The 23,991-nt window shown below is 40.7% G+C and overlaps 1 protein-coding gene and 1 long non-coding RNA gene across 5 annotated transcripts; both read left to right on the top strand.

The window, feature by feature from the left end:
• The first annotated feature begins 257 nt into the window (after positions 1–257).
• Positions 258–13,167, top strand: FBXO15 (F-box protein 15). Of its 4 annotated transcripts, none has more exons than XM_083449818.1 (11): positions 258–533; positions 1,503–1,627; positions 1,712–1,819; positions 2,975–3,079; positions 4,358–4,600; positions 5,410–5,619; positions 6,516–6,645; positions 7,619–7,698; positions 9,445–9,590; positions 11,980–12,104; positions 12,721–13,167. In XM_083449818.1, exons 3-11 carry the CDS (start codon positions 1,716–1,718, stop codon positions 12,988–12,990), a joined length of 1,413 nt encoding a protein of 470 aa, XP_083305944.1. In that variant the 5' UTR covers positions 258–533; positions 1,503–1,627; positions 1,712–1,715; the 3' UTR covers positions 12,991–13,167. The 4 variants fall into 4 exon arrangements, with proteins under 4 accessions (XP_083305944.1, XP_083305942.1, XP_083305945.1 ...); XM_083449817.1 differs by having other exon boundaries at positions 510–620; positions 1,507–1,627; XM_083449816.1 differs by lacking the exon at positions 1,503–1,627 and having other exon boundaries at positions 258–616.
• A 2,089-nt stretch (positions 13,168–15,256) lies between these two features.
• Positions 15,257–21,289, top strand: LOC310681862. Its single transcript, XR_014513661.1, has 2 exons — positions 15,257–15,911; positions 20,174–21,289. It is a non-coding gene; the product is annotated as an uncharacterized lncRNA (long non-coding RNA).
• Positions 21,290–23,991: the final 2,702 nt, after the last annotated feature.

Below are 23,991 nucleotides of genomic sequence, written 5' to 3'. Positions count from 1 at the left end.
TGTCTGTGCACGTTTATCTGGGAGTGAGGCCCATTAAACATCTGAGGAAACGTGCATTGGGATAGATCAGGATCAGCCCTAACGGCCAACTCTCCCCGCCCCCAGGACAAAAGCAGCAAAGAACGCGTCTCCGGCCTTCTCCTTTATTTTGGCAACAGGCGACCCCGCCCTACGCGCGTTCGTCTCGCCACGACCCGCCCCTTAGATACTCTACATTGACCCAAGTGCGGGAAGGAAGCTGCTTGTGGGGAATAAATTCAGGAGCGCCGGCGGAAGAATTCTGCCCGGGGCTACTTTTTGTTCGACTTCGTCGCGTTCTTTGTAGACGCGTTCGCGGCCTTGACTGGGCGGTAGCGAAGGACCATCCCACCCCCCGCCCCGTTTCGACGGACGTCGCCATGGCGACAGGACGCGGTTGGATTCTGAGGCAGCACAGCTTAGGGGTTTCGCGCCCGTTGTCCGACGCGATCCCTTCTCCCGGCGTCGACTCGCGGTCGCCATTCTTAGTCGCTCCTTCAGGCGCTACTGCTGGGGTGGGTGGGGGATCACGAGGCGTCTTGTTTGAACGCCCTAAACCCAGATCCCCCGGTGCCTTTCTTGAGTCTCACAGTTTTAGGCAGGTTTACTCGCTTTCTCTCACAGAATATACAGCCTAAGTCTTTATGTCAGTGGAAAAGTGTGTGTGTGTGTGTGTTTTGAGGGGGCGCTTACCTGTTTTTCTGCTTGTTATGTGCCCATTATGTGTCCCTTTTAAGCTGATTGGTAGTATTGCTATTTCATTCTTGAATTTGACTCCTTTTTTAGGAGGAATTGTAGTACAGTGGTACCTTGGTTTGCATATGTTTTGGATTACAAACACGTCAAACCTGGAAGTTTGCATCCTTTTTTTTGCAACCTTTTTTTGGATTACAACCCATTGTTTTGGATTACGAACAATTTTTTTTTGGAGACCCCATTGGCGAAAGCGCACCTTGGGTTACAACCTGTTTTGGTTTACAAACAGACCTCTGAAACGGATTATGGTTGTAAACCAAGGTACCACTGTAATATGATGTAGCGACTCATCCATAAATACTCCTGGGTTGGTTTTCAGACCAAAACCATGCTGAACAACACCAGCACGACAACATAATTACAATAAAAAAGAAAGATGGTAGAGAAAGCGTTAAACAGCCTATGCTTAACACTTTTTCAAGTGTTGCAAACCTTGGGCCACAATCCTGTACTCGCTTGGGAGGAAGACTCATTTAACTTGGTGGGATTTATAAGAGTTTATAAGAGGGCAAGAACATGAAAAACCCAACGAACAACAGCGAACAAATAATTTTGCAAGCTTATTGGGCTGTATTCCCCTCGCTGGCAATCTTCTGGGGACCCAGTGGTGGGAGAGGACAGAGGTAAAAGTGAGTGGAGCAACAGGTGATTTTTTACCTTTGGATAGTATGCGACTTTCTACCTAAAAGTTAGATTTCTATATACACCCATCAAATCTTTCCATCCAGGCAGGCAAGAGGCATCATCACAGTACAGTTCAAGGATGCATTCCAGCCTGGCCAAAATCACTCAAGGAGGGCATGAAATAGGGCTGGTGAGAACTGTGGCCTGGGACTAAAGACCTCAGAGAGAGGTTTGGAGGATCACATTTGACCTTGGGCCTATGGTTCCCACCCCTGATGATGATGATGATAATAATATGTGTTGTTTTTTATAGTTCTATGTCGGAATACCCAGCAGCCATGCAACTCAAAAAGACACACACTCGCAGGATGTGTACGAGGTCTACTAGTATCAAGTCAAATTCTGCAATTGATTTTGACAGGTAACTTACTCTTGATGCTTTACAGATGCATGCTTACCTTGTATGTAAATCTCACTGAATTCAGTTGTACTTATTCACTAGCAAGCATGCTTAGGATAGTAGACAAGTATTTATCTTTTAAATACTTGGCTGGACATTTATGATTTCAAGAGCTGGTTTAATTGTAAACATGTCTTGGTGTGTAACCACAGATTCTTTCACATGACCCTGAAGGTAAACTGAATTCTTTTGGTGATTGTACATTGAAAATGCTAAATTAATTTTGTGTAGCTGAACAGCTCATGGCAGTGTCATCCCTAATAATGAATCGTATATTTTCATAATAACAATGAGGCTTGTACCACTTCATAAATGAGGGTAGAAATGTGGAAGCTGCTGAGAAACCTATATGTGTGGTTGAGGCTCAGTGTAGTAGTCATAATGTATGAAATGAAATTGGTCATCCTATGTACAGTGTGGATCAGTGCTACATGATGCAGACAGCTGAGACCTATTCAAGTGTTTTAATTTATCACATGATGAGAGACAGTGGGGATGAGCATCCCTATCACCCTACATGAATTGGAGGGATAACTTCTGGGGTGAGGAGCCTTTTCTACTCAAGTAGGTCCCCTATGTAATTTATAACCCTGAGTTCATGTGAGGAAGCCTCTGAGCAGACTCTGTTACAAATGTTTGCCTCCAACTTGGGGAGGTTGACAGGGATAGACACCATAGAGTTAGAGCTAGTGTGCTTGTCATATTTCCCCTCACACAATAGGGACCTTTTCTGCACCGACATAGGCACCTTCCATGGAACAGTGCTGATCCATGTTGTGAACTGTTGGTATATATTTCCACCTGCTAAAACTCTTGTGGACTTCTGTGTGCAAGCAGGAGTGACACTAATTCTATCACTAGAATGAAACGTTTTTCCACTTAAGTTCCTTTAAATGAGTGAGAGATGCCCATTGTGCCCTAAATTACATTTACCTTCTTCATATTATGTTTGTGTGTGATGATGGAATTCTACAGGTTATTTCTGCTTTTGTTTTCACGTAGACAGATTTTTGTGTTCCAGATTTATGAAGCAGGGATAGATTTCATTCTGATATATGCTGCTGCATGTTTCTTCCACTCAAATAATTGCATCACTTTTTCATCTTCATCCTCCAGAATGCCATCAGAGATACTACTGAAGATATTATCCTACCTGAATGCAGAGTCACTGCTGTGTACTGGCTGCGTGAATAAAAGTTTTTATCATCTGTCCAATGACAAGTAAGGGACAGTAAAATATAGCCAGAGGTTTTTAACATGACAGTAGTCATTATAATCTAATTTATATTATCCCTTTATGTTTGGTCATTGGGAGAAAGCAAGCAAGTACAACTTACTGTACTAATTTTTTCTCATTGTTACAGCAGTTTACATGAAAGAACTTATATAGTGTTATTAAGCTATGCGGAAGTTTGAATCAGTCTGAATGTGATTTGTCCCAGTTTGGGGAATAAAGCAAGTGCTGCCCTGCATCAGAAACACATCTGCTTCATCTACTGTTTTGAGAGCTGTTATGGTAGAAATATGGTATATAAATATTGTAAATAAATACTTTCATTTACATGCTCATAATATTTTGTAGTTTCTGTATACTGTAGTACTCCCCCTTCCCATCATTGGCCTTGAGGATGTGGTTTGAAAAAGGATTAAGGATAATAAGTGAATAAAAGTATAATAGTAAACAAGGACACATGTGTATACCAGTAAACTTTTGTTAGGTCTATAAATATCAGATGTTTAACTGCTTTTTAGGCACTTATTTGCCCTCTGTGCATCAGAAAAAAATTGCCTTAATAATTCTTGGCCACTGGGTGTGCAGGGAGGTTATATTTAACAGTGATTATGTATGTGCCATTTGGATCTCAGTGGCTCCCAAGTTGTTCTCGGTACAATTCAAAATACAAACCTCCTTATGCATTTGGGCCTTTTTACAGGTGCTGCTATGAAAGTAGTGTTGTTTTTGATGTTGGATTGGCTGGCAGAAGACACGGGGGATTCCCTTTGATATAATTTGTTAAAAAACTGTTGGGGTTTTTAATTTAGTTTCTTAGGTGGTTACCTAATATCTTATTCTAAGGAATCCAGAACAATCATAAATAATTTGTGGTCATTTATGCTCTTTTAATATTGATTATATTGATTGTGTTTGTTAGCTTTTCAATTGTTGATGACTGTCCTGAGACTTGTTTTGAAGGATGGTGGGATAAAAATTGAGTCTATGAATAGATAATGTTGTGCGCTTATCATCCAATAGTCAATTTTAGTGTTAATTTTAGTCTAACATTAATAGAGAATGACATAAAGCTGGATCATGAGTGCTAATTAACAAAATTTGTAGCAGTTCAGCTACATTAAGATCATTCAAAGTGTTGGCAATTTTTTTGGTAGATAGAATCTGCCTCCTGATACTTAATGATGGCTTAAACATTATCTCAGAACAGCATGCTCTTTAAATATTTCAGCGATTCTTATGTTATTTTATGTTGTATTTTTCTCCAGTACAATCTGGTTCAAAATATATTCTAAGTCTTTTCTGCCTAAAAGAAAAAAATGGAGGACTGAATCTGCCCAGGAATCAGCTGTCTCTCTGAATCTTCCAGAGTTGCAAGATAGGGAGTCAGGATATTGGAAGAAAGAGTACATCATGAAAAAAATAGCTGCTGGCAAAGCTGATCTGATTCAGCTTCTGAAGCCAATAAATACCCATACTGGCCTTCCACTGAAAACCAAAGAAGCTATCAAGTGAGCAGTTTTATATAATGTGTAATACATCGACATTTTTTATATTTTAATGACTACCTATTTTCTTTGTGAGTAAAGGAAGAAAAAATGGATCATTTGATAAATATATGTAAAATTGATACTATGATTAATATTTAGTTACCAGGTAGGAAGTTCATAAAATTGAAAGAATATAGATAATTTTGTTATCTTTGGATTTTGTTTGTAGAGCATGTTTTGGAGAAAACAAATGGGTTCTGTTTTAGAAACAAAGGGGGAAATGTGGCTCTCTTCTATGAAATTCCAAGCATTTTGATTATAGTTAATTTTAATGTGCTTTATCTGTATGTAGAAGTGGCAGTCTAAGGGAGCAATCCTACAGCAAGGTCAACTGCGATGAGCAGATCCAGAAGCTCTCTGGATGAGTCAGGAGGTTCCCGGTACAGCCAGGCTACACTGACTTAACTCCATCATCCTCGGCGCAGCCAGAGATATACTGACATATCCCTCCCATCCTGGCTTAGCTAGGGCCCTCCAGCTGAGACATGCCTGGTGGACTAAACAGAGAGGATTTAGGCTCAATCCTAAGCTCACCCACCTTGGTCATGTGACCTGACAGCCCAGTGTAAATTAAACCAGCAAACAGGGTAGTGTAACTCAAACAGTATTTTATAGACTGGCTCAACCAGCAGTAGCCTTGCTGTGGAACAGAGTTTGGATCTGTTGTACTTTACACCAGTTTAACTGATGCCGGGCTTGCTTTACACCAGCTTGTGCATAGGATTGTTACCTTAAACTTTGCACTCTGTCTTTTGCTTTCCCAATAACAGGATTTCTGGTTTAAAATGGATGGTCATAGTAAAGGACAGAAATGGAAAGCAACATGTGCTGGAGCAGACAGACATCTCTTATAATGAGACATCTGTTACTGTGTATTGGAATTATTTAAAGTGGCCTTGTTTAGAAACTTTGTCAGTTTTGCAGATATTTGGAGTGACACCTGTACTTCTGAGTGACAGCGAAGTTCATCCTAAGAATAGGTAAGTTAATTCTTTAATTGTGCAATCCCAACCACATCTACTCAGAAGTAAGTCCTGTTGAATTCAGTGGATCTTACGTCTGGATAATGGGGGCTAGGATTGCCACCTAACTTGTGTTCATAGCATATTGAGCAGTGGTTGCTTGCTGAAGCTTGCTGATGAATAATTTGTTGACACATTTTTTTAGAATTCTTATTTTTCACTGCTTGTAGTAGAAGGACATTTACCACAGCACTGTACTTTGCAAATCAGTTACCCACCAGTGACAGTCAATTGTGATGTAGTAGCAGACATTAATACAGTCCAGGGCCATGTTAAGCTCCATATGCAGTGTGTTCTGGACTAACATACCTAACACAGAAGGAAGGCAAAGAGATGTATGCATACAGCTATTTATCATAGCAGTATGGTGATTGCTTATTATTGCTTGCTTAGGAGATTTCTGGATCCATGGATTTGGCATCAGACGGTGATTGATTCCTGTGTTCCTCATGTCCTCCATGTACACATTGCTTGTGCAATAAGAAAACAAGCACAGAAAATGGCTAACTTGTCGCCCTTCAGATGTTGTTGGATTATATCTCCCTTGACTATTGGCAATGCTGCCTGGGGATGAGGAAAGATGTAGTCCAACAACATTGGGAGGCCATAGGTTGGACAACCCTGCCTTAGACTTTGAAGGTGGAGGGGACAGGAGTTGACATCCAACAAAGGAGAAGTTGGAAACCCCTTCAGTAATAGTTGCAGTATTGTTCTTATAATTTGTTCCAAAAACAAGTTATGTGCAATAGCTTTTTAGTTGATTATGTCAGCGTTTTGGAAAAGACAAAAACTAATCAAACTTCCATATTAACAATACCTGTTCTTTTCTTAACTAATCTGATGTCTCTTGAAAGGCCTTTGCAACGTTCTTTAGTTTCTGAATATGATCTGGCTAACCTGACAGAAAATGCAAAGATGATTGGCTGTGATGCCCTTGTTGAACTTTACTGTTTTGATCAAGGACTCTTGGTGGGACTTTGGAAGGTAAGATTACTCCCCCAATAAGATGCTTTCGGCAGTGGCTCTTTGTTTTCTTATATGTAAACTTACATATCTCCCTTTACAAGATGAAAACAATACTGCAGGTCATAAAACCTAAACTAGTTTCAAGTTTCTTATTCCATATGCTAATTGGCTGTTAAGGCTTTGTTTTAAGATTATTCATTTCTTTATTTTCTGTCTTCTTTAGCTGTTATTTGGTTAATAGTATGGCTACTCCAAAATGTACTGATAAATTATACAATGTGGCTGCTGCTGAAAGGTGTATGAAGATTGTGTTATGGTAGATGGAATTACTTCTAGAAGTACAAGGAATTCAGGGACAACATGTTTCCTTATACTGGGGTTGAACAAAGCTGCTTGCCCTTCCTAGTTTTACTTCCCATTGTAGAATAATTCTGAAAAGGTATATTTTCTTAATCAGGATTTCATAGAGTTTCATTTATTAAGGCAGTAGATTTTGGATCAGATTTCCAGTTTATTAACACAAAGAACTCTAGTATTTTCCTATTTTTAATTCTAATTTTCTTTTTGAGTACCGAAAAAAGGACTATCACAAGAGGGGAGAGTTCTGTTGCACTCGATTCCTACTTGTGGGCTTCCCCACAAATCTGCTTTACCACTGTGAGAACAGGATGCTGGACTAGATGGGCCTTTGGCCTAATCCAGCCAGGTTATTACGTTATTATGACACTTTGCATCCTTCAAAGGCTCCTTTTGTAGCCTGTTCGGGCGTTTAAATAATAGATGGGAACTGTGTACAGCAATCGACATGAATTGTAGTCTGTTGCTTTTAAGTTATAAAAATAGTATATTAAAATGCCAGTGATACATTGTTATAATCTGGAGTAGGACAAGTCTTTCTTTGAGCTTAAATGGATTTTACTCTTCAAAAGTCCTTTTGGAAAATTAAATACTTCATGCTGAAAATATATGTTCTCTATAATTAACTTTTTAGAAAAGTGAAATTGCTTTCGTTATGGCATGTCTTCATTATCATCAGCTCATTGAAAGAAGCACCCTTGGCTCTGCCACAGTGTAAGTACCGATTTTAGTTGTCTTATGGATGCTGAGTGTAGCTCTACGACTTAAGTTCTCTTGAAACATAACTTCCCTTAAATATGATTCTTTTTCAACAAGAATGTGAATTATGTTGGGCAGTGCTGGGCAGTGTTTGTAATAATTGACTTACAAAGCACAACAATCTGTGGCTTTAAAATGTTTAATTAAATTACTTAAATTATTGAGGTTCCATTAAACATTGCCTGATACCTTTCAATATAAATGATTATAGAGTTGAGTTTTATATACTCAGTTCTCTGATTTTCTAGAAGTGTTTTCCCTTTTATTTTGGCAGAGGATTTGAAGAAATCACCCTTTAGAATGTGTTTGTTTAGTATATAATGTATTATTTGGGGCTATGTGAAAGGTTAAGTTTGAAATAATGATTGTCTGTTGGTGGCTGGCAGTTAATTGCGTAAGAGTGGTCTGAGAAAAGCTGGGTTCTTTTTATACTGAGAGGATTGTAAAATTTCACTTCTGGTTGGCTTACTGGGTAGAAATTCTAGGTCACTCATTGGACTTGAAAAGTGGTCTGAAGACACAGAATTCTATGTCACTCAAATCTGATTGATTGACAAGTATGCTGGCTGCAACATTCAAAGGCCAGTCCTATCACTGTTCAGAAATAGTGAAACTGATTGAGACTCTGAACCAGAAGAAGCAGCTGGGAGAGAAATCTGAAGTCTAGAGCTGAGACAAGTGGAAGATGGGCCATTGAGGCTAAAGAAAGCCTGGAAGTATAGTCTCCCCCAATAGAGCTGAATCAATGGCTTAAGCTGAAGAGGCTTGGTTGTTAACAGTGAGAGAGAATTCAGCAAGTTGCTTCTGGAGCTGACCACAGAGAGAACTGCCTGCATGCTCGGCTCATAGGAAACCATCATAAGTCCTCTGTACCTGGCAGTGGTGAGAACTGAGTGACTAAGGGTATTAAGTTTGATAGGGATGGGACCTAATGCTTTCTAAGTCAGTCTTATGTAAGTGTCTGTATTTGCAAGCAACTGTCATTTATAAAACCTTATTTTCCCTTTATAGTTTATACATAAAGAACATCTTGTTTTTATTGACTTAAAAGCATATCTGGCTGGTTTTGTACAATGTATAAAGCACAATGACTACCGGGTTATAGTTTAAGTATAGATATATGGCGGTAGTGATTAGAAGGTTTTGAATCATACATACTGTGTTGGGATTGGGAGTAGAACAGGAACCCTTCCACACATAAATCAGCAGGGGTAAATAGAAGCTCTTCTCCATATATAAGGACAAGTCACCCTCCACAGAGAATATGTTGTTTTCTCTTCCTGCTGCTTTACAGTTTAGTGTGTACTGGAATTGAACACAAGAACAACCAAACTACTGTAACAGACATTCAATCAAAACCAAGATGACAGTACATGGGATAACACCATATGCATTTTGAAGTTGATTTCACAAGGAAAAGTATTTTAGAAATAAATCTGTGTAACTGGGATCTTGTTATCCAGTTCAAACATGATTGATAACTGCCAGAGAAATTAACTTACAAATATGTTTAAATCAAGGCTGTTTAAATGTGCTAATTTCTAAAGGCTACTCAGATGACAACACAGCCTGAGTAGGAATATTTGAAGCTGAAAGTAACTATGAAAAATGGGAAGAAATTCACAACAAGCATTTTATTCTATGTTTTCTTAACATATTTTTATACATTATGTCTTATTTCTTTCCTATTCTTTGTTTCAGGATATATGCTGCAGCCCCAGATAAGGCTATCTTAGATGATATTGACCCAGAATATGGCATGCATGGCTATCAGCTGCACATTGACTTACACAGCAGAGGAAATACTTACATGTGTGGCACATTTCGTAGTTTGTTTTGTAAAAAAGGTAATTTGATGGCATCCTTAAGATGGTTTCTGTTGATCTAATTTTAGTATGTGTTCCTAGCCACAAGAATGATCCTTGTCTGTAATTATCCCCCCCTCCAACCTGGACCCATTGTCTCTTCTTGGTCTGAGTGGAGCAAGATTGCAGCTGCCTGGGGAAGCCAAGGGGATCCCTGCCCAAAGCAGGAGTTGTAGATTTCTCTGGCTGTTCCCTGGGGGTGAAGAGGAAGGGACATGGACAGGAAGGGACATGAATAGGAAGGGACATGGTTATGATAGATGTGACTTTGGCCAGGTACTGCTCATTTGATAGCAGCAGTTAACTATTTTTATTTTACACAATGACTTCTTAGCTGACCTCTACCTCTTGATTGATTTTATTGGAGCTTTCGATTGGCCTTGCAGGAAACCTTCTTGACCATTGCACATTAACAGTTTAAAATTCCTTAATTGTTTGCTGCATAAGTTGGAAGGATAGGCCAAGTGTTCATCAAATAAATTATTTTCTAGACCTACTGACTGTGCCTTTCTCAGTAGAGAGAAGCTGAGTGGAGATCTCAATGTCTGATACCACACCATTATTTTAGATAAGGCTTCCTCAACTTCAGCCCTCCAGATGTTTTTGAGACTACAATTCCCATCATCCCTGACCACTGGTCCTGCTACCTAGGGATCATGGGAGTTGTAGGCCAAAAACATCTGGAGGGCCGAGGTTGAGGAAGCCTGTTTTAGATATTGTTTCCTTTCTTCACATGATCTCTCATCAAGCAGAATATTGTTCTGTTCCAATTGCTCAGGTATCGGAAAATGGTGACCAGTGCATTGGGGCTAGACTGAAGGAAATATAATAGGCAAGAGACACAGATAATTCTATATTTTGACATTTTATATTCACATTCTACTTACGGCAAATTCAATTTTGTGATAGTGAATCTTTTATGTAGCCAAAATGGCATCATACATGCACAAGATGGAAGCATCAGTAGGCTTGCAGAAACCTTCAGGTTTTCAGACATACAAAATAGTGTTGGAGGGGGCAACCTAGGGTTGGAAATAACTCCCAAAGCAGCCCAGTGAAAACTGAACTTTCTTTGCGGCTATCTGACTGGTGGTGGAGTAAATAATAGAAGCCTGCGGAGAAGAGGACATAAAAGAATGGAAAACAGAACAGGAATGTTTCATACTGCACAGTTTCATTGTGGTTCCACTTAGTCATGTAATTCTGAGGTTGGCAATGACCTAAAAGATAAGGTTACATCTTAGAATATAAGATGTCAGCCAAATATGCAGATGAACCTGAAACACTGTGAAAGTATCAATACTGATATTTATAATAAGAAATATTTTGGGTAAGGATGAATCAGCTGATTATCATGCAGATTAACTTCTGAAAACTTTTGACATAGACCCTCATAATAGCTATAGCACAAAAATCTTCTTCTTGGAAAATCAGTACTGTAGATGAATTGACAAAGAAACTGAAGTGGACATAAATGGTCAGTTTTCATAGTGAAGAGGGGTGATTAGTGGATTTCTTGTTCAACTTGCTATCTTAGAGCATTTAATATGATGTCTTGAGGCCATTAAAAGATGAGCAGTGTAAAGATTATTAGCAAAGGGGTAGGAAATAATGTAGAAGATTGCATAATACAGTTTGATTAATTTAGCTGCCATAGGGCCGTAGGAATCTTTCAGGCCTCAGGACATCATCTTGAGCATCCCTGACCTTTACAGTGTTAACAGTTGGAGTAATAATAACAACACATTGTTGTTGTTAAAAGTAATTTGAATGTGTTAGACGCTTTATCTTGCCCTAGGCAACCCAAAGCAATGGGCAACCAACCAAACCAGGCAGACAAAAAACCCAAACATAGATACATTAAAACCAAGAGGAAAAAAGAAATACATTAAAAACATCTCGCCCACTTCTAAAAGGCTACAGATACTAAAGGCCAGAAGCCTGGTTATAGAGGAAATATTTAATGATGGTGCCAGGAGAGCCTCCCTGAGGAGAGCATTCCAAAAATTGGGGGGGGGGGGGGCGGCAGAAAAGGCCTGTTCTCATGTTGCCACCCTCTGGACTTCTTGTGGAGGTGTACACAAAGAAGGGCCTCAGATGATGATCAGAGGGTCTTGGTAGGTTTATTTTGGGAAAGGTGGTTCTTGAGGTATTGTGATCATGAGTATACTGTTAGTGTTGTCTTAAGTGATACACTTTTAACCTCTATGTCCATGTCACAATCAGAAAGCTGTCTGGTGGACTGGCTGTGACTCATTTTGGATCTTGTATTCATAGATGACATAAATCTTATTTAGAGGAGAGTGAAGAATGTTCCACTCACTGTTAATCTGATATGAGGTATCTTTTTATGGCTTGCTGATTGTTACAGATTACATTAGAAATGGATACCTGAGGTTTACTGTGATAAGTTACAAAAGAACGGCCCAACATCTACCTCTTGTTGGAAACATTGGCTTATCTTGGATGACAGGTGTTTTTGAAGGCAATGTTCAGGTAAAATGCGGGGTGGGGGGTGTGGAAAGAGAGAGAGAAGGGAAAGCTGGTAAAGGAATTTAGGGATCCGTAATGTGGTAGATTGGGGTCGAGGGATATTTTTAGAAGTTAATAGTTGGTCCTGCCACTGCTCTAGCAAATAATGCTAGTTTTGTTTTTGGTGACAGCTTTGTGTAGCCTCTACACATCTGCTTAATGGGAAATTAGGCCTTATTGAGTTCGCTGCTGCTGATTTATGATGTGATTCAGAAGGAAGATGTAAATGTCTTCTGTGCTATTTTGCTGATAACGATAAACAAAAACAATAGGACAATAACATGATTGCCACAGCCACACCTTAAAAATATTGCTGTTTTAAAAAATATAAGTCTTTGACCTTGGCTGTTATTACAATCAAAGGAGATAAAGATGACCCACCTAATTTTCTCACACTTAATTAATTGAAGTGTATCTGGGTTATTAGGATTTTGTGTTAGAAGGACTATTTTACAGCTAATCTTGTCTGCTATATTCTGTGTAGCAACAAAAGCCAGCTATAGCTCTGTGGGAATAAGGAGTATGGAGACTGATTTTCTTTCTACTTTTTCCCCTTCTCGTTGTCTGTTGCATGCTTTAGAATTGTTTCATTATGGATGTGACCCTTCTGGACGATTCACAAAAACCATATTGGTGTTTTAGTGCTCCAGTCAATATGGTGCTGTCTCCCAAGCCATCCGGTCTCTATCAATATTTGGGACCCAGTTATTATTTGAATTACATGGATTTGACTGGAAAAGTACATATGGAGCTGGTGTGGATGGAAGAAACAAATGAATACTGTATAATCAATCTGGTCCTTTATTTGAGCACCGAGAAAGTTAATAGCTGGTTTGGTACAAATTACTGAATTTAGTTTTTTAAACAGAGTTGCTTTACATGAAGATGATTATTTTGAATTTTACCTGTCTCTAAAAATATGTACCATAATTTACATGTAACAAAAACTCTTATGTTAGCTGTCTGTGAATTAAAAAGAATAGTTTATTTTCTGTAAACATGTAAAATAAATTACTTTGTCTTTGAATAGACTATGTGTGTTCCTGCAGAAATTAAGCATTCTTGTTAGATAAGGGAACGTATCCTGATTACAGGAGTGGCTAACCTGAAGCCCTCCTGCTGCTGTTCAACCCAAACTCCCAGCAGGCCCAGCCAAAAACTTACGGAGAGTTGTAGTCCAAAAACTTATGGAGAGCAACAAATAAACATGAAACAGTATCTCATAATGTAAGAGTATATTGTTTAACAGAGATATTAGTGAAGATGTTACAAAGACTCTTGTGGGGCCTTGATTACTTTAGTAAAACAGTTTAGTAAAACTTCTGATGTACTGTTTATAGACTATTATCTTTGTTTGTTGGAATACAAATCTAGGCATGTTTCGAAGCACTGAATCATTGTAAATCCGAAATGATTCCACCTAGTCCAACATTGTGGAATGTATTCAGCTAAGTCCTCCTTGGAGTAAGCCTATTGAAATTAATGAGCCTAAGTTAATTAACTCCAGGGGGCCTCCTCTGAATATGACTTGCATTGAATACCATCCTGTGTTTTCAACAGTGACCATTATATGCTGCCAGTAGACCACCAGAAGGACTCGAAGGCCACTTAGCAACTGGTATTCACTGGATTTTTGCCTCTGCACATGAAGGTTTACATTTAATCAACATGAATAATAGCCATAGGTCAATAATTTCATAGAATCTATATCTTAACCTCCACTTGGAGTCATATAAGGACTAGTGAGATGTTTTTCTCCAATTCAATGGAAAGATGTGTAAGCCACCCAGAAGCCATTTTGGAATGTAAAAGCTGTATATAAATTAATAAATATGAGAAAAGTGGAGTGGTGGAGATGAATGAAAACAATTACAGATATATTCTGAGACAAAAATTCATACAGGAAAATATTCATGTATTTTCCTTTATATTTTGTATCTGAAATTGTGTTTCTATGCTTTTGTCATAGCCTTTGGCTAGCACAATAAACTTACTGACGATGGCATTGATTACTATCCTGAGGATTAGTTTCAGTAGTGGGTGAGTGCATTTGAATTCAAAAAGGCAATGAGATTTCAGCTGGTTTTTCATCTGCAGAACACTTAACAAACAGACCAGAATCTTTGCCTCTGTCTTGGTGCATTTTTCTCTGTCATTTTGTCAGCGGGAGGGAAATAGGCAGACCCTACAGAATGCTTCAGATCCTATTTGATCTCATTCTTGAGTCTGGAACTGAATATTTCATAAGATGGCAAAGAATTCAAAACAATAGTGGACAGAGTGTTTGCAAGTTAGCCTAGTCCTAGAGGTGGAAATGCTCCAGCTATAGTTCTGCAGAATTGCAAAGCAGGCATAGCTTAACTTAAGCTTGATTAATCCTAGAACTTGTTTGTGTTGCTGAAACACATCTCTTAAGGTTTTGAAGTAATAATAAAGGAGAATGCTTTGTGCATATTAGAAAACCCTTTCCTGACTTCTGAGCTGCTACAGTTAGCCTCCTCCAACCCTTTTTCCACGGTAGTTGCTATTGGGAAAGGAGAGGGTACCTTCTGTCTGTTTTGCCAAGGAACACAGCAATGGGCCATGGAAAACTGACATGAGGCACCGCATTTTTCGCTCCATAAGACACACCTGACCATAAGACGTACCTAGTTTTTAGAGGAGGAAAACAAGAAAAAAAATATTCTGAGCGAAACAGTGGATGTATGATTTTTGTGGTTCATGCTGTGGCCACAGACATGATATGTGATTTGACGGTGAGTTTGGGGTAGCCCAATGCAAAAATCCTGAGTAGCCATGTGCTTTTACCGCAGCCTCCTTTATCTCTAGAGTCCCTTATCTCCCTCCCGATCCCTTGCCGATCAGATGCTCAGCGGCTTTGTTTCAACACCCCCTTCCCTCTTTCTTAAAAAACAAAAAAGCACAATCTGCTTTTTGCCCCTGGGCAATTCGGCTCCAAGGACCACGCATTCGCTCCATAAGACGCATAGACATTTCCTCTTATTTTTAGGAGGGAAAAAGTGCATCTTATGGAGCGAAAAATACAGTATATCTCTTGAATCTGAAAGCTCATACCAATAGTGTCAGGCAGGGCTTTTTTTCATCCGGAACTCGCTGGAATTCAGTGACAGCACCGCTAAGTTGGGCTCTATTGCCATTATAAGAGAACTAGGGAAGCATTCCTAGTGAGTTCCAGAACCTCTTTTTCTAGAAAAATAGCACTGGTGTCAGGTGTGAAAAACAGCCAGAAACTCCTACACTACTTGCTGCATAAATGGATTTTGTACTTTGTTCAGCCTCCACAAGAGTAGCTGAATGACAAATTATTACTCAAATTTGGTGCAGCTTTTCTGCTAAAGCATTCAAAGCGGTTTGCTATTTTAAATGATAATAGTAAAGTTACAGGGCAAAAGAATTGAACAGCAGAGCTGTTTCAGGACATTGGTGGGCTCTTCAGGAGCTGATGGCATTCACTCCCTGGTCTGAGCTTTTTAAAAGCAGCTTCTGGAAACTTAGCTCTTTCAATAAATACATATCTTGCCCAGTGCTGCATAATTGCTTGCTAGCTCTTTTACCTGAAGCCACCATAGTGCTGTGCAGTTTCTTCTACTATGAAAAGAGCAGAGTACTTTGGCTGTGCTTCCTCCTCTGTCAGAAAGAGAGAATGAGAACACATCACCTACCAGTATCATATCCTACTGTTCTGTATACATGCTACCAGGAAGGCTTGCAAGAACGGGCATTTGAGGACCGATGATCAGACACTTAATGGTAGGTCTCTTTATTGCTGTGTTGCTTTTACTAACCTCATAATGTTCATATTCAGGTTCATCCTTGAAATCCTGTATCTAAACCCTGTCAATTTGTTGTTAAAATAGAAAATAAAAAACCTCAAACATGCAAAGAAAAGCTTGCATGTGCATGCATTTTATCTTGCCTACTGGCCAAAACTTGGGAGAAAGAATGGGAGATGAATGAAATAGTTTTTTAGATGCTGCCATAAAAAGAACCGCTTGAAATTTGTTCACCTCATTATAATTCATGCACCTTGCATTAACTGTGATCAGGGCCAGATGCTGTTAATTTTGCCAGTCTTCTATACAAAATTGCATGGCAGCGGTGCCAAGGTAAGGAAAGGTTTGTGCTTCCGTTCTGGTGGGAAAGGCTGTGATTTTAACGCACACAAAACAGATTTGCAAAAGCTGAAGGATAGACACTGTAGTTCTCCAAACGACATATTAATTTATGGAATTGCTTACTCCCAAGGTGGGCACTAGCAAAAGGCCAAATAGACAGTGCAAGAGTCCCTGAGCTAGATCAGGACTATGACACTAGAGAAGTGGAGGTGATTAACCCTTTGACCTCACGATCCTGATCAGAATCTTCTCCCCATGTCAGCTATTTGCAGTGGGAGGAAAAATCACATTGGCACCCATAAAAGTCACCTCTCACCCACACTATAATCCCAATTCTTCTATGTCCATTTTGCAATTCTTTGAGGTGGGGGGCAAACTTGTTATACAGACTGACATTCTAGGCTATCAGGCCAGGTTTTGTGTAACTTTTCACTGGTCTCTGCAACATCTGCTGTAGCTGCTTAGCTGTTATGGCCATATCTTAGGTTTGCCTTTAGCCAGATGGGTTTCACTTTTTAAACAAATGCAAAACAATAAAGGGAACTTTGTATCTAAGTTACTAAAGGCTTCATGTGGTCCTTGCCTCACTTTATTTTAACAAGAACTGTGCACCAGGAGCATTGAGTGAAAAGTACAATCCATTTGTAAGTGGGAAAGTCACTTTGAGCTATTGTTTTGACTAACATGAAAGGTCATTTGAACTACAATTCCCAGAACACTCCTGTAACTGATCCTGCATGTTCGCCAAACAAATGATGATCCATCTTTCGGAAGCCAGATTGATGGATTATGATTCCCTGAAGTTCAAAGGATTGACTCTGACTTTGCAGAGTGCCTCATTATAGTTGTGTGTGGTATTCCCCTGCTCCTGTTTCAAGCCATCCATATATTATATTTTTCCACCTTGGAGGTCTGGTGACTGAATGAACTTCTTGGCCTTCTCCGATGTGTCTGCCTTAGCAGAACAGTACAATACAACTGGAAAATGCTTTTTAACTGTGAAGCATGTCATGATTAGGCTTCTTCTTTTCAGTTTGTATTTGCTGCCAGGGCTAGCTTTGAATTACTTTTTAAAGTTCAAACAACATTCTCCCCAACCCCTTACCTCCCTGCCTTTTCCCCTTTGAGAGAGAGAGACCATGTATATATAGCATATGGTTATTTTCAATGAATCCAGATATTTTTCAATGAATCCAGGGACACCTTTTTTTTTTGAAGCTGAGTAGCAACAGGGAGTCAGTAATAATAAATAATAATACATTTTTATTTATACCCCGTCCTTCCTGGTTCAGAAAACAGGGCTCAGGGTGGCTAACAACAAATTTAAAACACTTAATTGATGCAACAAAAAACAGCATAAAATACAGTATAAAACGTGAATAACAATAAATTCAGAATTCAAAAATCAGTTTAGGGGGGAAATCCATCCAATAAACATTAGATGACCACCAGGGCTAGCTGGCTAAATTAGTCCTATTTGGGCCAGCGAGGAGATCAGGGGAGAATTAGGGATCCCAGAGCGGGTAATCTTCATAAAAAGGGGAGGGGGAGGGAAGGGAAGGAAGGGGAATAAAAGATCAGTCTAAGTTCAAATTGAAAGCCAGGTGGAATAGCTCTGTCTTATAGGCCCTGTTATAGGCCCTGCAGGGCCCTGGTCTCATGGGACAGAGCATTCCATCAGGTCGGAGCCAACACTGAGAAGGCCCTGGCCCTAGTGGAGGATAATCTGACTTCCTTAGGGCCCGGGACCTCTAAACTATGATTATTCATGGACCTTAAGGTCCTCTGTGGGGCATACCAGTAGTGGGGATGGTGAGACAAAAGACCCTGGGCCCAAGCACAAATGCATATCCCGAGCCTTCCCTGATGATCTACCCCTTCCTGCTTTGTTTTGACAGATCAGGGGAGGCTTGGGAGTCGCGAGTGGGTGTTGCCCAGGAGGGGCGCAAGGCACACAGTTTGTCTGCCAAGCAAGGTGCAAAGCCCTTCTTTTGCACCCTATGAAACATAAATGCGCAGTTTTTTAAAAACTGGGCAATGGTGCACCACCCACCCATAACTCCCAAGCCTTCCCCAATCTCCTGCCCTCTTTGATTTGACTGATCAGGGAGGCTCGGGAGTCAGGGACAGGCGGCAGTTGCCCAGTTTTTTAAAAACTCTGCACATTTATATTTCACAGGGTGTGAAAGAAGGGCTTTGCACCTTGCCTGGCAGATAAACTGCGCCTCTTTCGCCCCTCCTGGGCAATGGCCACCCGACTGCGACTCCCGAGCCTCCCCCGATCTGTCAAAACAAAGGGGGAAGGGGGCAGGAGATCAGGGAAGGCTCGGGAGTCACAGGCGGGTGGCGCGCCATTGCCCAGGAGGTTACCCTAATTCTGGTAACCCTAATTTAGCAGCTTCATGGCAGACAGAAATTCAAAACATGCAGTTCTTAGCATGCAGATAGGAAGCTTCACCTATTGACTTTCTCCTGTTCCTTAGGGACCAGACCTTGCAACAAACAAACCCATTTGCCAGCTCTGTTCCCATAGTTACATAGTTACATCCTCCACAGTGTCAAGATTGCATTAATTTGCTTGCCTTCTAACATGATCATCATCTGCCAGCAATGTCTCTGGACAGTTGTACCCAAGCTACAGGGTCCAGTGTAGGCATTTTGCTACTCTTCCTCCTCCAAAGCCAGCAGGGTGTCAATTTTCTATCTCTTTCTGCCCCCTTGCCGCCCTCCCCTGTTCAGACTTGATGTTTTAGGCATGTTTATTTGGTTTAATTTTTTGTTCTGCATCTTTTTTGTTTTTATAAATAAAGCAAATGTGTATGTACACGCATTTTATTTGCTGCAATTGGGAGGGGTGGTGTTGGTTAATATTTCTTTATTATTATTTATTAAATTGGTTGACCAAAACCTGGTATGTGTGTAGATGGATCTATCACGGGCTCACCACTCAAGTTATGTACATCTTGAGTATACCCCCTTGTATGCTGGATGCTGTCCCTTGCACTTCCTGAAAATGTGCCTCAGTTTTCATGCTGAGGCCCATACAGTTCATTTGGGGGATCTGCCATATTCTACAGCAGTTCACAAGTAATCCTTCAACACATCCACCATATGCATTTTATGTTATGAACTGCCCTGAGATCCATGGATGAAGGGCGGTATACAAATTTAATAAATAATACTACATAGAGGCTAGAGCAACCTTTCTCAAACTGGGGTCCCTAGATGCTATTGGACAACAACTCCCATCATCCCTGACCATTGGTCATGGTGGCTAGGAATGATGGGAGTTGTAGTCCAACAACATCTGGGGACCCAAATTTGAGAAATACTGGACTGACAGACTTGCCCCATGGTATCTATGCATCTTCTATTTGCACTGTCCATATGGAGCGTCAGCATGGAATGTATATGTGAGTATGTTCTCATTCCCAATTTTCTGAATTGAAGCCATTGGGGATGAAGAAGAATGGGGGAAGGAGCCACAGTCCCACTCCCCTCTAAGCAGTTCTCTCTAGTTTGGTTTGAATCTCCTTGGTTTGTAGCTTCTTTGAAACTTCCCAGGTGACCTTTGGAATCTCAGCATCATAAGCTTATTTTAAGATGTATGTTGTTGCCTGGGCCCAGCAGTGTCTGCAGTCTATTTTTCATTCCTGAAATCTTGTTGACTGTCAGGACAACTTATTTTATCTAGCTAAGTGCGATAGATCTGCAGATTTGTCTGGAGTGTGATGTCTCTCCAAGCATAATGCTTGTGCAGGGTTTTAGCAGGCTGTGGGGAAACCAAGTTACTGCAGTGTCATGACAAAGTCACAGTTTATCCAGAGAATTAAATGCTGTGAGCAATGCTGTCCAGTCACAGTTGGGATGTTACAAATTTTACGATTGTTCTCACAGGACTTTTCAGATACGGCTGATGAAAAGCAGGCGGCGAGGCTTTCGCCTCAAGAGAAGAAGCAAGAGGAAGAAATATTGCCTATCTTGACCTTCTTTTTAGACTCTCAGCAGGATGTCGGTGACCATCCTGGTAGGAACCCGAGAATTACGCACCATGCTTGTGATTACACTCTCTGTACTTCCTGCCACCAATGGCAAACCTTGCCGTTCTAATGATAGCTTGCAGCTTCAAATTCATGTGAAAAATGACAAGGCCTTCACAGCTTGAATAATCATCATGATGGCTCCTAGGTTTATATTAGGAAAAGTACTTGCTTCTCCGAATGCAGTGCTATCCCCAACATGTGATAGTCAGGCTACACTTCTTGAATCTTGCCACTAAGTCCAGAATGTTTATAACCTAAAAGTAGGGATGGGTAAATAGGTCAATTTTTACTTCTCTCAGTTGCTCATTTCCCCCATCTTAAATTCAGTTATTAGCTTCTCCGCATCAGTGTGCACTTTTTTGTATTAAACAGAACTTCCAGTGAAAAATTTGTCAAGCTTTTTTGTGCAAATGTTTTGTACTATGCACATGCTTGCAAAGTAATTTTTGTATGTAATTTTAAATAATACATGGATTAATGTGCACACATTTCCCTAGTATATGCATTTTTGCACCCAACACCTGGCCAGAGAAGTTTGCCTACTTGGGCACCACCCAATGAAATTATTTCCTCTATCACTGGAAGACATGTACCTTTTACTGGATGGCTGAAGAAACTGACTGTCCATATGTTGCTGGACTGTAACTCAAAATGCTGGTTTTGGCATTTACCTGTAAAGCCTCAAACAGCTCAGGAATGCAATAGCTGAAGGACCACCACTCCCCATATGAACCAACCAGGACCCTGAGATCATCATCCGAGGCCCTTCTTTGTGTGCCTCCTCCACAAGAGGTCCAAAGGGCAGCATCACACGAGAAGGGGCCTTTTCTGTGGTGCCCCCCATTTGTGGAATGCTCCCCCAATGAGGTTTGCCTGGCACCTTCATTATACATCTATAGGTGCCAGACAAAAATGTTCTTCTTCAACCAGGCCTTTGACTGATTCTATGTCCTTTTATATGTGTTTGTTGGAGGGTGTGTGTGTGTTACTGTTCTGTTCTTGTTTTTAACATGTAGTTTGTGTTTCTATTTTGTATTTTTATGCTGTGAACTGCTCTGAGATCTTTGGACAAAGAGCTGTATACAAAGTTAACAAACAAACAAACAACAACAACTACTTCATTATTTATACCCCGCCCATTTGGCTGAGTTGCCCCAGCCACAGTAGGCAGCTTCCAAGACATATAAAAACATAATAAAAGGTTAAAAATTAAAAACTTGTTGTTCCTAACCATTGGGCCAGGCTGACTGGGGCTGGTGGGTTGAACTTCAACATAATCTGGTGGGCTGGAGGCTGCCCACCTTTGTTTTACTGCAACTTCTAATATAATAGTAGGGGAGGGGAGCTTGTAAAACAAGTTTACTGATCAATTAACTATATGGCAGTGAATAATTGTGCAGGTATGATAAAGCACTTTGACTAGGTCATACTAATCTCCTCATTCCAGGTATAGCTTGTAAATGTATGCATATGTATAAGTAAGTAGTGAGAAGTTGAAATATATGCAGGTTATATGCAGTAAATTATATGAGAAAGAGGGAGAGAATGAATCTTATGCTGAATTATTCAACAGAGATTTGCTAGGAAAGGAAATATGGCACATCTCTCACACTGGCCATTCTCTCTTCTCATTACTTTTGAGCACTTAAGCCATTTTTCCATGGAGACTTTCATTACAGAGGTAGTTAACCAAGGGGCTTGGCAATACGTTAAATTCAGTATGGGGAGCATTAATTGAGTGAAATTTGACATGATTGCTCTGTGAGGGAAGGTACCTTTAGTTTATTTTAATAGTGCACATTGATTTTCTGGCTTCTTCTTGTGAGCATGAACCCTAAAGCAACTGTGACTAATATAGTGATCAAGCAAATGCATGCATAAGCAAATATGCAATTCAATTAAAGTCTCTGGAACATCTTCCAGTTTAGGAGCAACATCGATAACTACACACACAGAGAGAGTTTTCTGTGTGTATAACTCCCCCACCCAAACTCTATGTGATCAGAAAATCCTGCCTTCTCTCTCCTCTTCCACCTCCATTGCTTTGCTTCAAATTAGTAGGACAAACGTATATTATGCCACTTGGCATTTTGTTCCTCTGGGACTAGGACAGGGAAAGCGTAAAATATGCAATCCAGTGATGGGTTTTAGATTGCACCATGGCAAAAATGATCCATGGCCTTTATTGCCATGGCGGTTTGCCACACGTAGCCATTGTGGCCAGAAAAGCAAAAGAGAGCAGGACCCCTGTAGCATTAATAACTGTTTTGAAAAATGTGTGTGTGTGTGTGTGTGTGTGTGTGTGTGTGTGTGTCAGGGGCAGGGCAGGTTGGCTGTAGCTCTTTTCACCTTTAAACAACAAGCTGCACCTGTCGTGATCCACTTTTCCACCTACAGAATTGCATCTGCAGCATTCATGGAACCTTACTGCAGAATGGATTAGCTGTTGGTTATAAAATGCTTGGCAAACCAGCTCTGTGTAACCACCTCCAAGAAGTCTGGCCTGCTAGTGGGCTGGCTGCAAGATCCCCACTTGGGTGCCTGGACTGAGCCCTTGCAGAAAAATAGCAAGAGAAATATGCCTAAATGCTGCAGTTCTATGCTGAGAAGACCTTTATCTATTGACTTGTTTGATGGTAGTGACTGTGAGTATCCCTTCCCCCTTGGTGCTATGCATGCTGGCAGCTTGTTCTGCTCCACACATTTGCAAAACAAAAGGGCTAAGAGCAATGGCTGGAGTAGAGTGCCTGATCTTTGCCAGTAGACTACTGACCTGCAAGCTGGTGATGAGGATCTTGTCTGTGGAAGCATAGTGCTCCCCACTGTTGGGAGCGGAGGGTGTCCCCCCCATTAAATATTTTTAGGCTGCTTTTTAGGGGAAAGACCTCACAAAACTGGCTGATGTAAAACAAATTCATGAAACACAGTATCACAATTACCATAAAGCAACCCTTTAAAAACAGCAGTATACTATGAAAATCAGCTGAAACACTTGAAAAGAATCTCAAACAAGCAGCGCTGTAAAACCTTTAAGAGCAAGCAACTTGAAATAATTGAGTCTTCAAGGCCTGTTGGAAGGTCTGCATTTGGGGGGCAATATGATCAACAGCGGCGGGGTGAGCTCCTGTCGTTCGGTCCCAGCTCCTGCCCACATAGCAGCTTGAAAGCACTCTTAAATACAAGTAGATAAATAGGGACCACTTTATGGCGGGAAGGTAAATGGTGTTTCCGTGTGCTGCGCTGGTGCTGGCTCGCCAGAGCAGCTTCGTCATGCTGGCCACGTGACCCGGAAGTGTCTCCGGACAGCGCTGGCTCACGGCCTCTAGAGCGAGATGAGCACGCAACCCTAGAGTTGGACACGACTGGCCCGTATGGGCAGGGTACCTTTACCTTTATGCTCAACAGCTGGGAGTTCACACAAGTGTGAGCTGCCTAAAAAATAGCCCTGTTTCCTGTGCCGGCCAATCTAATTTATCTTACAGGTTGGTCTATGAGCAGAGCCTTCGTAGCTGATCTCAGCACCTGAGTAGATTTGTATGTGTGAATCTGGTCCTTCAAGCAACCTGGCCACGAACCATTCTTGGAGGTCAAGACCAGGGAAAGGGAACCTTCTAGAAAACCTTCTAGGTAGTCCACATGCCACTGGTGGGTGGGGCCCGAGGGAAAAGTGGG

Source organism: Podarcis tiliguerta, assembly GCF_965153285.1.
Source record: "Podarcis tiliguerta genome assembly, chromosome: 7".
NCBI lineage: Eukaryota > Metazoa > Chordata > Lepidosauria > Squamata > Lacertidae > Podarcis > Podarcis tiliguerta.
Note: the sequence above shows the minus strand (reverse complement) of the source record. Positions and strands in the feature narration are given on the sequence as shown.

Coding starts and splice junctions, on each gene's coding strand:
- FBXO15 (XM_083449816.1), top strand. CDS start 399: ATGGCGACAGGACGCGGTTGGATTCTGAGGCAGCACAGCTTAGGGGTT. Junction 4,601..5,409: donor AAAACCAAAGAAGCTATCAA/GTGAGCAGTTTT, acceptor TCCCAATAACAG/GATTTCTGGTTTAAAATGGA. Junction 9,591..11,979: donor TAGTTTGTTTTGTAAAAAAG/GTAATTTGATGG, acceptor TGATTGTTACAG/ATTACATTAGAAATGGATAC.